The 13,292-nt window shown below is 42.3% G+C and overlaps 1 protein-coding gene across 6 annotated transcripts in view; it reads left to right on the top strand.

Moving 5' to 3' along the window:
* Positions 1–13,292, top strand: part of NELL1 (neural EGFL like 1) — a 273,189-nt gene that overhangs the window by 122,794 nt on the left and 137,103 nt on the right. For all 6 annotated transcript variants that reach the window (XM_085063246.1, XM_085063242.1, XM_085063245.1 and 3 more), the window contains one exon: positions 4,924–5,049. In XM_085063246.1, coding sequence (XP_084919372.1) covers positions 4,924–5,049 — 126 coding nt within the window. The remainder of the gene's footprint in view (positions 1–4,923; positions 5,050–13,292) is intronic.

Consider the following 13,292-nt stretch of genomic DNA (forward strand, 5'->3'; position numbering starts at 1 on the left):
TTTTAATGATGCTCTAAAAGTCACAGTGATAATACTTCCTGATATTATTATATTGATGGTTATTTTATTGCCTATGGATTCCCAGGTGATGCTACACCAGCCCTAATTTATGAAGGCATTTTTCACTAGTTAGTTACTTAATGACATTAGGGTAATATTTCTCAGCCTTGTTGGAATAGACCCTTTTTCTTTGGCTTGTCTGCTCTTGTTTTGGGCTCTTTCCCTGCCTCTCAATGGGCAGCAGCTCCATCCCCAAGGCAGAGAGCTGCACTGCTGCCCTGCCTTGGAGGAGATGAATTGCTGCCAAGGAAGCTGGTAAACAGTTGTTGGTAAACAGTTTTAAGACGAACCTAAACATTTGCAGCCAGTAATTAGTCTTTTCTTACTCAGGCAGTTGGGGGAAGCTGAGCTGCTGCCAGTTCATGGGGAACTGCTGACAGCTGTGTCTGATGCTTTATGGCTCCCCAAGGGCACAGTGTGAGGAACCAGCCAGTGCTAAAGGTGAAAACCAGGTGTGGGGTACGTTAGGCACATGAGGCAGATGAGCAGGAAGGCAGTGGGAGGGTGAGAAGGAAAAACAGAAAGGCAATTGGAGCTGAAGTCAAGTCTGACAGTGGGAAGGAGGTAAGAGCAGGAGAGGACAGAATCAGGGGGGATTTGGAGTACCAGTGAATATAGGGAGCTGCTAAGTCAGTGGAGTGAAAGTGCCATGTGTTCATTTTTGCATAAGCAGAGGGTGGCTGAAATTTGAGGGCCTGTCTTACACTCGACTGCTGCTGTGTGCTGCTGTTTTGGAAACGTTGTTGGTACGATTCCATCTGCTTGGGAACTTACTCTGAGATTTTATATTACTTAAATAGTAACACTGGTTGATTCCACATTTTTAAAAACCCGGATTATTTTGATCTGGGTTTAATACAGTTCAAGTCAATGCATAGTATTGGCTTGAATAAAAAGAGGGGAGGGGAATCCTTCCCTTCCCCCCTCCATTAATAATAATGAATTAGACATCAGAGCTTTCTGGAAAGCTGTCTTTCTTTCCCCCCCTTCTTTCTGATCTTCTGCCTTTGGTTCCTTACAGAGTTCCCAAAAATTCTAGTTTAGTTTGGTGAAATATACTCCCCAGCCAGAAAGTGAGTAACTGGGAGATAGCTGCAAATACAGTAAGTGATTCTGATACAGATATGTAATCTGTTAGTGCTCTGTAACATTTCATAGTTTGTTTCATTTTGCTTTGGTTTGTGTCACTGTCTTTCAGAAGTTAAACTGAAAATGAAGCCCCAAACAGCATGATGACACTGCTAATGTGTAAAGGGATTACTCTTAAGTGCAAGCAAAAAGTGGTGTAAAATTCCAGAGGCAGAGAGTGCTTTGTTTCAAAATGGTTTCCTCATGGTTACTACAGGACTAACAGTTTAAAAATAGTAGGTCCATCTCACCTCTGGGTGAATGAGCAAAACTGCTATTGCCATTAATAGGAACTGTGCCTGGTTGGGCTGGTTTGGTGTGACTTCTAGGAGAGGGCAAACAACAGAGAGATGCTCGAGATGATCTGGTTTCTCATTGTCATCTTTAAGCATTACAGGTACTTAGCAGTAGGATTCTAAGTCAGGCATGAAAAGAGTGAAGTGGTTTGGACAGTTTGTACAGTACATTTGCAGATGAGAAAAACTCTATCCATGGCCATGGGTTGGACACCATCGGTACTGTCTTTCTTTCCCTCCCAGCTTGTTTTTTGGTTGGCTGGTGTGAGGGGATGCAGTGAGGCCAATCTCCTGTCAGGTGCTGAGCAGGCATCTCCACTGAGATCCTTTCCTTGTGTTTTATCCCAGCATACTCACAGCATTGCTGAGCACACTGGCACAACTAACAAGAGGTATTATCCTGTATCATTGCCTCTCACTTCACAAACACTGTTTATTGCAGTGCGGAGTGATGGTGAGAGCTCATTAACTCTAGGGTGTGTGAGTAACTCTGTAAAGAAAGCTCTGCACAGGCAGTGGAGCCTGTTTCATTGACAGCTGAGGGGACACTCGAAGCCAGCAGGATCCCAGGCACTTCCCGAAACAACCCACCCCACAGTCCTGGCTGAGAGCTGGAGAGCCCAAACATCTCTGTAGCAAAGCATGAGTTTATGGAGATGGAAGCTGGTGATGTGTGCATGATAATTATGCTGTGTCAAGTCTCATTTTGAAGACCATAAGTATACCTTTTTAAAAGAAAAACAAACTACTTCACCAGCCTAGAGAGAAACATAAATCATGTATTTTTGTCACCTCGAAAGACCACTAGAAGATGAGCTTTAATATTTCAAATGCGACAAGCAATCCATACACATGAATCACAATTTGAGTTCCATTACAGCTGAGCTGATATATACCACTGTGTGCTTTATGGATTTTACTCTAACAATATTAAGTAAAAACCCAAAGCTTTTTGTGATGAATACCTAACCTTTTACAAGAATTTGTAGAATTCTGGTCCAGAGCAACAGATTTAGCGTTGCCCTACAGGCTTTAATAGGAAAATTCTTTTGCCAGTTTTGACCTCTCAATATTATTCTCTCTAAAGAAAATGCATGTATTAGTAGAAGGCTAATACTGCAAAGGTAAAAGAAAATCTGAAGTGCTGAAAGGGTTTGTGGAAAATGCAACCCTTAAAGATTGCAAAGACAGTTAAATAAATGAACAAAGCTTGAAGTGACAGATCTTTTTTTGCTTCTGCTTCCTTTGTTAGGCCCAGGCTTTTTCTTCCTGGGCTCTGGAACTTCTGCAGTAACCCAGTGCCAATTTTTCTCAATTCTTCTATTTATAGTCACTTGAAGTCCTTAGTCTCCTTTTGAGATATTCTCCCATGGCAGTATTTTCATATAGGTTGTGAATTTTCTTTTTATCTCTCTGGGTATTCTCATATTTTTTGTTAGGGCAATCTGGGCCTTTCTTGCAATGAATCAAAGTTCAAATTCCTTCACCTTTGAGACTTTTAATCCTCTCACTTCCCCTTGGGGGAAGAAAGAGAAGTGTATTGAGGGATCTGGAGATGAAGGGTAGTGCACAAGGTTAATTTTCAGGTGAATTGGTTGCTGTTTTGACATTCCTGCTTTCTTTGCAGACATCTTTTCATTCCTTTTCCTTTTATGCTGGAAATATATTAGATATGCAAGAACAAAACTCCTCAAAGCTATGCTCCAAAAGCCTATTAAAAATAGTCTGCAAGCAGATCAGTGTGAACACACGTCAACACCTGAGTGTTTCCCAAGTGGCTCGAGCACTCAGTGGTGTGATAACAAGACATGTGGGAGGATTTTTCCTGGCTTTTATCTTTCATATATCGATGCTCCTGACTTTTTAAAATTCATTTCATCAAGTGGTACTGCGACTGAAACAACAGAAATGGAAGAATGAGGTAGTTTAAGGTGTTTGCAGTGGTATACAAAGTGTTTTGCCTGCGGGCCATCATTTCTCATTCATCCCAAGTTGGCAGCAGTCAGGAACTGCTGCCAACTGACAGCTGTTTGCTGGCCAACATGAAGAGATTTAGCTGGTAGCTCCTGCTGGACAGATGTCTGGAGTGTAGGGAGTGTGAGTGTAGCTGGCACGTGTTTCATTTTCAGAGCCTGGAAAATGGGGGTGTATCTCAGCTGCAGCTGCTGCAGTTTAGGAAGGTTAAACAAGGTACCTGGTTTTAGGTAAGCAAGAACTCAGCATGTGCACAATTAAACTCCCCCACATCCTGGGGCTTGGCTGCTGATGTTTTGGGGCTAATCACTTGCTGTGTTTCCATGAGCACTGTGTGTGGAGGGAGAAGGGGGACTGCAGGTGGCTGTGCAGAGGGGTGTGGAAGGAGACCAGCTCCATGAGCCCAGGAGGTTCTTCAGCTGGCCTGTCAATTGATACCTTTCTAGAGTGGAAGCAATCAATAACAGAAAAGAACAGAGGAGGAAAAAACATCTGTGATTCATCTTTCTTTCTGTTGGATGTATGTAACACTAGAATTAATATTTTGAAAACCGTGAATTACTTCATGTAAAATCTGTGCTGCTAAGCAGAAAATCTACCCTGCTGAGAAAAGAAATAAGGAAAATTCTTTGGTATAATGTCTGGTTTTGTGGGTAAGGAAGGAGGAAGATTTTGCAGTTTACAATATCACAGAGCTTTGAGGTATTTAAACAGGCAAGTGAATGATAGGTTTGAATCACTATTGTGAAAACAGTTTTGGATTTTGGGTTTGCAGCCGCAATAGAGATTGCTTAAGCAGAGACACAGGGTCAAATATTTGCTGCTCCTTAATCATCTTTTTTTTTGCTTTGACACGATGCAAACCATGAAAGGGGCTTAGGTGCTTGGTTCACTCTGCTGCTTGTGTGGCATGTGGCAGTGACACAGAGCCCTGGGGAGTAACTCCGCAGCAGAACTGGGTGTCAGGGCATTGCCAGAGCACTCGGGTGAATCCTGAGGTATAGAGTCCTTGCTGTTCAGCTGGACAGTGGAATCTCCTCCTGCATTGTCCTGGCAAACAATCTGAGCAGCACTGCAACTGGGATCATGCTGTACAGAGTTACTGTGCCTTTAAGAGTTGGGATTTTCACTGCTGCATACTTGGACACTGTTTTGTGTGTTTGAAAATTGCATCTGTTTTTGGTTTTTAACATTGCAAAAAACTCCCCAAATGGATGTGTTACTTTTCCAGAATTAAAAAAGAAATAGCATTTCGTGAAGACCAGTGGGAAGGAACACATTGCTATGATACAGGAGTTTTAGCTCTATTTTAAGGAACACTTTTTACTAAATTTGCCTTGTTTTTTACTGCTAGTGTTTCAACAGATTGCCTTTGGAGTTGTAAATGGAATTTATTTTCTCTAATGCCTCGTTGCTCATTTCCCCAAGTCTGACTGTAACTTTCCTGCGTGGTTCCTCCCTGCAGACATCGATGAGTGTGCTGCCAAGATGCACTACTGCCACGCCAACACCGTGTGTGTTAACCTGCCTGGCTCCTACCGCTGTGACTGTGTCGCTGGGTATGTCCGTGTGGATGACTTCTCCTGCACAGGTGAGCCCCAGCTGCAGCAGCAGCACTTACACTCGGTGTTTTCTGGGTGTAACTTACCCTCTGAGCACTCCCAGCTCTTACACTCAGTGCCTGGTGTGTGTAACTGACACTCTGAGCACTCCCAGCTCTTACACTCTGTGCTTGATGTGTGTGACTTACCCTCTGAGCACTCCCAGCTCTTACACTCTGTGCTTGATGTGTGTGACTTACCCTCTGAGCACTCCCAGCTCTTACACTCTGTGTTTTGTGTGTGTAACTTACCCTCTGAGCACTCCCAGCTCCTACACTCTGTGCCTGGTGTGTGTAACTACCCTCTGAGCACTCCCAGCTCTTACACTCTGTGCCTGGTGTGTGTAACTTACCCTCTGAGCACTCCCAGCTCTTACACTCTGTGTTTTGTGTGTGTAACTTACCCTCTGAGCACTCCCAGCTCTTACACTCTGTGCCTGGTGTGTGTAACCTACCCTCTTAGCACTCCCAGCTCTTACACTCTGTGTCTTCTGTGTGTGACTTACCATCTGCTCCCAAATGCCACACACCAGCTGCTCCTTTGCCAGCATGAAAGTTAGGGTAGATAAAAGTGGTAGGAAGTGCCTTTCCCCGCTATGGGTCCTTTGGGATTAATTTGGAAGGTGGCTGAAGGCCTGTGGTGTACCCACTGAGGTCCCTTTGTGTCCCACATCTGCCTTCTGCACGAGGTGCAGAGGCTGAGATCAGATCACACGTGTGGTGAGAAACAATAAGACTTTATCAGCTCTGGTCTGGAGCTGGTCAGTGGATGGAAACACGAGAAATTACCCAGGAGGAGGAGCTTTCTGCACAGAACATACACAAATCTGCGGAAGGAAAACTGCAATGTATAAAGTTCCCAAGCCCAGTTATTGTTAGGCAGCTTGGAAAATGTTGTTAATGCTGAGAATTAATGTCTCAAGAACTATGTTTAGAAAAGGGTGCAAATGTGATGGCATTAGACAATAAATCTAGTTATTTTTTAAAAATATCTATCTGCAGAATGAGCTCTAAAAGTTCTTAGTGGAAGGTGGGTAGGTCTCATTTCTGTTTAGAAGTTTTTAAGGGGCCTTCTCTGGCAATCTCAGAAAAATGTGAGAAGCCGCTGGACTGCTCATCCCAACTCTGCCTAGCTGGACAACATCTTTCAATCACAGCGTTCCAGAAAGTCTGATTTTGGGATTATTTTGATGGTGCACCTGTCATGCAGAGGAGGAAAATATCAGGCAGGTTTATTGAAATGGATGTAAGGCAGCTCAACACAATACCGTGTTTAGAATGGTGTTGGATGAGCTGTTTTCTGAAGTGGAAAGATGGCACAGGAGTATTCAATGTGAGAATGATTTCCAGCCTGGAATAACTACATTGTAATGCATGCTCTCCTTAGGGAAGGTCATAGGAAATGTTGACTTTCATGATGACAGCATGTCTTTGAGCTAATATTATGTAATATGTGAAACTGTAGGAAAGTCCTGCCCACCCCTTGAGAGAAACTGATACTAAATAGCTGTCAGGAAGCTGATTTTTATTTTGCCCGAAGAGTCATTATTCCTGTATAATCTGTCTCTTTTCAGTTTTTCTTGATCTTTTACAATCTGACATGACAGATTCAGACCTTAAATTCTGTGCTGTGTGAGGTATCAGCCTTCACAGTGATGGGGAGAGTGGTTTTGATAATCTGACTCTTGCTTTTCCATGTATGCACTACTGATTTCCTAATGTGCCGTTCTTTCCAGTGAGGCACTATCATTAGGCATGCAAAGGGTATGAAAAGCAAGGTATTTGCAATTTACTAAAAAAGAGTGAAGTAGCAAGACAAGTTGCTTGACAGTGATGGGGGAACATTCACTTAAAGTGCATACACGCAAAAAACCCAGAGCAGGTATAAGAACAAATAATAGGATGAGGGAGACAGTTATTTCTTGCAGGTTTATTGTCTTGGAAAAAAGAGTTCGTTTCTGACATTGGAGTTAAAAAGCAGGGCAAGTGCTTTACACAGATCAGGAGAAACTTGGTTCATTGCTTGTTGTATCTAGGAATAATTCTTTGTTATAATATTAAATGTAGTTAAAATAAATACTGTGCAATAGAAACACTAATCCTCTCTTTGTATTTCGCATTATGCTTATACAGACTTTTAGCAGTAATAGCAATGATTAAAAAAAAACAATAAAAAAAAGTCAGGCAGCAAATACTTAAGTAATTTCTCCTTATACTGACACTAAATGCTTAGCAGGCTCAATGGACCGTAGCTGTTACTTGGGTTTTTAAAATTTTGCTACTCTTTATTCCAACAAAATAGATGAGAAATTTTCTCATCACTGAACATGTGTTTGGAGACAGATCTGAAAGCCTGAGAAGGATTGGTGTTCTGGTTAAAGTTGTGTGGGGGGGGGAGTAAGGCTCTGATAGGTTCAGGATAAAGATGGAATTTCAGATGTAAGTGCCAAAGGCACATTGCATGTATTTTATACAGTGTTCACCCCAAAGCAGAGTTACTCCATAGAGCAGGAGGTATCCTGTTTTGGGAAGCCTAATTCATCAAGGTACAAAATCATGTGCAGTTGAGCAGGTTGTGTCTGTTGCTGAGCAGGCATGGTGGCCTTGGTGGCTGATCCTCCAGCACTGGCAGCTTTCAAAAGGTGGAAAGCAGTTGGATATGGAAGGCATGAATCAGAACCAGTTTTTAAGCTGAATGAAATGTTTCAATTTGATATTGAAGGTGTTTTATCTTTATAAAAAGGAATGGGGTGATGAGTGAAATGCTATGTCAATTTGAATTGAGCAAAATAAAATCCGTTTAGATATAGCTGGATTTTAAATATGCTGCTTCCAGTGTTTTCTTTAAAATACTGCATCTTAATGAAATTAAACTAATTTTTACTGGTTTGACATTGCTGAAAGTCTTTTTCCCAGAACAATTTTTGGATAATAGTTTCCAACTGTGAAGCAAGAACTTCTGTGGTTATCAGTTGGAAGATGTGCTGATTGCATAGAAAATGGACAGAGTGACTAAAACTATATTCTGGGTGAAGTCTGCAATTGTATTATACATTCAGCTACAACTTAAAATCAAGCAGTGACTATTTTAATAAATAATCAGTGTTCAGTCTCACATTAGCAAAAGACCTGGGATGTTCAGGTATTCTGTGACAGATTATTCAGCCTAGTAATAACTTCAACCTGTGTTCACCAAGGAAAGTACATTAGTGTTTTTCTGCTTACTTGTTCCTAGAGCTTTGTGCTCTGAATGTTAATTAAGTTGTTGAGTGAAAGATGGTTTTATTAAAAAAGTTACCCTTGAATAGGAACCTGCTTCTCAGTCTCTTCCTGTGACACTGGCAGGTTGTTTATCTGTTCTCTAGTAAATCACAGCCTTGTCCATTCCCAAACTGGCAGCAAGATTTGCTGCTCCAGATGTTCTCATTTGCAGGGATCTACTGATTTAAAGCATTTGATTGATTCCCACAGGCTTTTACCCTGGTTGCTTGTGGAAAAAGAAGTTCTCTTGGGTTGCTTTCTTCTAACATAGCAGTTTGGGAGTTTGCTTCAGAAGTGCATTGTTTCATTTTATGCTTTTTGAAGCATTATAAATTACATAATAAAAATGTAATAGTTTTATTTTTGATGGGCTGCATCTGTTCTCTGGTATGATTCTGAAGATTCATATATATGATTTTCTGTAGTTTGAAACCAGAATATATAGTTTCTATAGCTCACTTCCATTGAATCAAGTATGCAAATGCTTTTTCCCCCATCTTAATAAGCTATAAATTATCTATAATGACTACATATATCATGCTGATACGAAGAGAAAACAGTGTGGGTAGGTTTCATCTCCTTTTGCATGGTGTTGGCATTTTCTATTTAGACAATCACCATGATCACAACAAAGATTTCTGGCCTTTAACACCTGTGATAACCATTTAAAACATAATCACTAACTTTGCAATGTTCTCCTTGGGGCTGCATGGAGCACTGAAAACTTCCTTAAATCCTGCAGTTGTTCAGAGAATAAGTTAGTTTTTTTGTTTTCGTTTTTTTTTGTGTGTGTGTGGGGTTTTTTTTTGGTTTTTTTTTAATAAATGCCACTTAAAACTGCAGAAACAGGAAGTATTTTCAGAGCATAGTTCAGTATTCTAATTTTGTGAAAAAATTGATGATACATAGAAATATATTATTTAGAAATCTTAGAATAGAAATATATGATTTAGAAAATGTCTTAGAATATAAATCTTAGTCTTGAGATTATATTGTAATTTAATTTACAGTATGAGTAGAGAAGAGGAGTTAAGAAAACCTAATGATTTTGACAGGTTATCCCATAAGCCCTTCCCTTCCATCCTGTGGTTTCTGGGGCAGCATTCAGTGTTGAATGTAATGCGCTTTTCAGAGCAAGCCCTTCTGCAGCATGTTATTAGAAAAGTTGTGCCTAAAGCACAGAATAACATCAGAGTTCTGAGAAATCTCATTTCCAAGGGAAAAAAGTCAGAAACCCTTTCTCCTGCTCTTCCCTTCTTCCCCTCCCCTTTCTTTGAAAGGCAACTCAATTGCAGAAATTTCCTGCTGTGGTTAGAACAAACGTTCAAATTGTTTGCTATTACTAAAATTGATGCTTTTGTAGTGTTGTCGCTGGGGTTCAGCTGTCAGGTTCAAGGTGGTGGAGTTGACCCCGTAATAATGCTAATAATGCAGCAGGTTTCCCCACGGTGAGGTAACAATCTCAAAGGGCGTGTCACTGGCCTCCCTCACATCCAGAATCACCGTGTGTGTTTGTAAAAGACCTGAGCAGAAGCTTTTAGGCAGACCATTGATAATATGGTCACTCTTTGAAAGAGAGTGCTGTTCCTGAAATCTAATCTGTTGACCTTCTTTTCCACTGTTTCTTCTGGGCGAGCTGAATTAGCATTCGGGAAAGCAACGTTGTTATTTTTGGTGTGGCACTTGCCCTTTCAAAGTGCTGTGTGGGTCTGGGGTGTCCAGGGAGGTCAGTAAACAAATGTTACAGCTGTTCTGCCATGGGCTGGGCTTAGTGAATTCACAGATTTACCTCCTGGCTGGAAATATGAGTCTGAAGGCAGCTCTGTGGTGAGATAGTTTTCAGGGTTGTTTTGGGCAAGAGCTCTCTTTAGATCTCGCTGTTCTAAAGGATATCATTAGGATCTTGCTGGAGTGGGTGACCCTGGCTGGACTCCTGGCACCCACCAAAGCCTCTCCATCACTTCCCTCTGTGACTGAGCAGCTCCAGCGCCTGGAGCAGCTCCTGGCCCTCCTTCTGCACTGCTCTGGGTGTCTGCAGAGTTGTTCCTCTCACATATTCTCACCCTGCTCTTCTCTGGCTGAAATTATATCTCTACAATAACTTTTTTTTTTTTTTTCTTCTTCTTAAATCTGTTATCAGAGGTGTTACTCTCATTCTTGACTGGCCCAGCCTCGACCAGCAGTGTGTCCATCCTGGAGCCAGCTGGCCTTGGCTCTGCTGGACATGGAGGAAGCTTCTGGCAGCTTCTCACAGAAGCCACCCATGTAGCCCCACCAGGCACCGAAACCTGGCCACACAAATCCAGTACACTTGCCTAATACGATGTAATTTTTTATAGAAACATAGAATGGTTTGGGTTCTAAAGGACCTTAAAGATCATGTTGTTCTACCTCCCGCTGCCACCTTCCGCTGTCCCAGGTTACTCAGAGCTCCATCCAACCCGGCCTTGGACACTTCCAGGGATGGGGCAGCCACAGCTTCTCTGGGCAACCTGTGCCAGGGCCCCATCATCCTCACAGTAGAGAGTTTCATCCTAATGTCCAATCTAAACCTCCCTTCTTCCATTCTTAAGCTATTGCCCCTTGTTCTGTCACTATGTGTCCTGTTAAAAAGTCTCTTTCCAGTTTTCTTACAGGTCTTATTTAAGTGCTGAAAGGTGCTAGAAGGTCTCCCAGGAGCCTTCTCTTCTCCAGGCTGAACAACTCCAACCCTTTGAGCATCTTTGTGGCACCCTCTGGACTCTCCAGCAGGTCCATGTCCTCATGTTGGGGCCCCAGAGCTGTGCACAGTGCTGCTGGTGATGTCCTGCTAGGGCAAAGGGACAGAGTCACCTCCCTCAGCCTGCTGGTCACACTGATTTTCATGCAGCCCAGGGTGTGGGTGGCTTTCTGGGCTGCCAGCACACACTGCTGGGTTGTGCTGAGCTTCTCACACCCATGGCCTTCTCCTGGGGACCCTTCTCTGCCCCAGGAGAGAATCTATTTGTGCTTGGGATTCCCTGACCTGTGTGCAGGAACTTCACAAGGTTCTGAGATGCCCACCTCTCAAGCCTGTCAAGGTCCCCAGGATGGCATCCCTTCCCTCTGGCAAGCACCACTCGGCTCTGTGTCATCAGCAAACTTGCCAAACTTTTCAAGAAAAAGGATGAAAATATCTATGAGGTTGGGATCATAGTTAGGTCACTGTTTGTAGATTGGATATCAGATGTTCAGCACAAAAGGTCTGACTGGGGCTGAGGACCTCAGGCTGATTTGGACCCCCCTGATTCTGCTTGGCACCAAGATATGTTCCCTTCTTTGGAATCCACTCTGTCACTACACACTGAAGACAGGCCATTATCCTTCTAGGAGCCTCATGGTGATCTAGGTGCTTGTCTTCTCACTGCACCTCTCCAGGACAACACTCAGGCACTTTCAAATGCACTTGGAAATTGTTGGTAAGACAACCTGGATGGGTGATACTTTGCTTGTGACAGACAGCAAATACTGTCACGCTGATCACTCCTTTCCTGAGTCCTGTAATGTCAAGTGCTACAAGGCAGGGCAGGACTTTCCTCCCAGTGTTGAGTGGGACTCCTTTGTTTGAGCTGCAGTCAATACCAGCTCTGTTCCCAGAGCTGTGAAGGGAAATGTCATTTAGTGTGAGGTGCCTTGAAATGCAGCAGCATTTGTGTGCAGTCCCTGGGAGGGCTGCTGGCCAAGCTCAGCAGCAGGTAATCCCTGTGCTGGTGGGCATTGCCTGCATCACAGAGCATTTCTGTGCTCTGCAGGACAAATCAGCACGAGGCTGGCAGTGTATTAAATCAATCCAACAAAACAAAACCCAAGCAATTCTGCATCAGTTGCCTGCCAGTCGCACAGGTTTTGACTCAAACCCCATTAATGGGGGAGAAAGCTTTCGATGGCATTCATTTTGGCTTTAGATAAGTCCCACAGTGAGATAACTGGTGCACTATTGCCGTGGGGAAGCTCTGGTTTTAATAATACTAAAAAGGCTGATTCTTTTGTGTTGTCAGAGAGCGCTGTACTAACATAGATTATGTAGCTTCTCAATGCGTCCCTTGAAGCCTGATATCTTTTAATTGCTCTTTTGGAAAAGGGAAGCTAAGGCACGGAGAGTTGGAGCGTTTTGCCCAAATTTGTGCAGAGACAGCGACAAGTGCTGGAGTCAGATAAATTAGATATGGGAAAAACACAGACTTACAGCAGCAAGAATCCAGTGAACGGTGAGGTTTATTTTTATAGATATTGACATTTTCACAAGAAACAATAGCAATTCATTGAAGCACAGTGTGCATGAGCCCTCAGTAACCACGTGGCCTTCATGTTATAAATCTTCTCCTTCCTTTTTCCATGCAGTTTTGTAACATCTTTTGTTACTTTGGAGTTGAATTATTCCCCAGTCCTCTGATTTTAAATGCTGTGTTACATTCTTTTGTTCCTGCCTTCACCTTCATTTTATGGGCTTACTGGGTAGAACTGCAACATTTTTTACACTCCTTCCTTTAAAAACATGGCATTAGAAAATGGAATATTAGTTGCTCCTAAGTGCTTTCAATCTGAGGAGAAAAAGGTATAAAAATGCAATATTTACAATGATTTAAATTCCTCACTGGTAAATAGTTTAATTAAACATCTTCGTTCTTTCCTGTGCTCTAGGCGTGGAAGTGTTGCTAATTTGTCCAGAGCAGTTGGTAATCCTTTCAAGTCCTTTTGACACATTGATTTTTCTGTAACTTTATTAATACTAAAATTAATTAAACGGCTAACCTCAAATCATGCTGATGGTTGTATTTCTTGACTTAGGCATAATTAGCATTTTTACATGATTTCTTAGCTGTAGCCTTTTGTGCTGCTATATAAGCTATCACAAAAATGTAGTACTTTAAATTGTTTTGCCTATGTATGGTCATGCTTATGCATAAACTGAAGCATTAATCTCAGGCCTAAGAAATAATGTTATCGATTTAATA

The sequence above is a fragment of the Lichenostomus cassidix genome, chromosome 5 (assembly GCF_008360975.1).
Source record: "Lichenostomus cassidix isolate B80296 chromosome 5, HeHo_3.0, whole genome shotgun sequence".
Lineage (NCBI taxonomy): Eukaryota > Metazoa > Chordata > Aves > Passeriformes > Meliphagidae > Lichenostomus > Lichenostomus cassidix.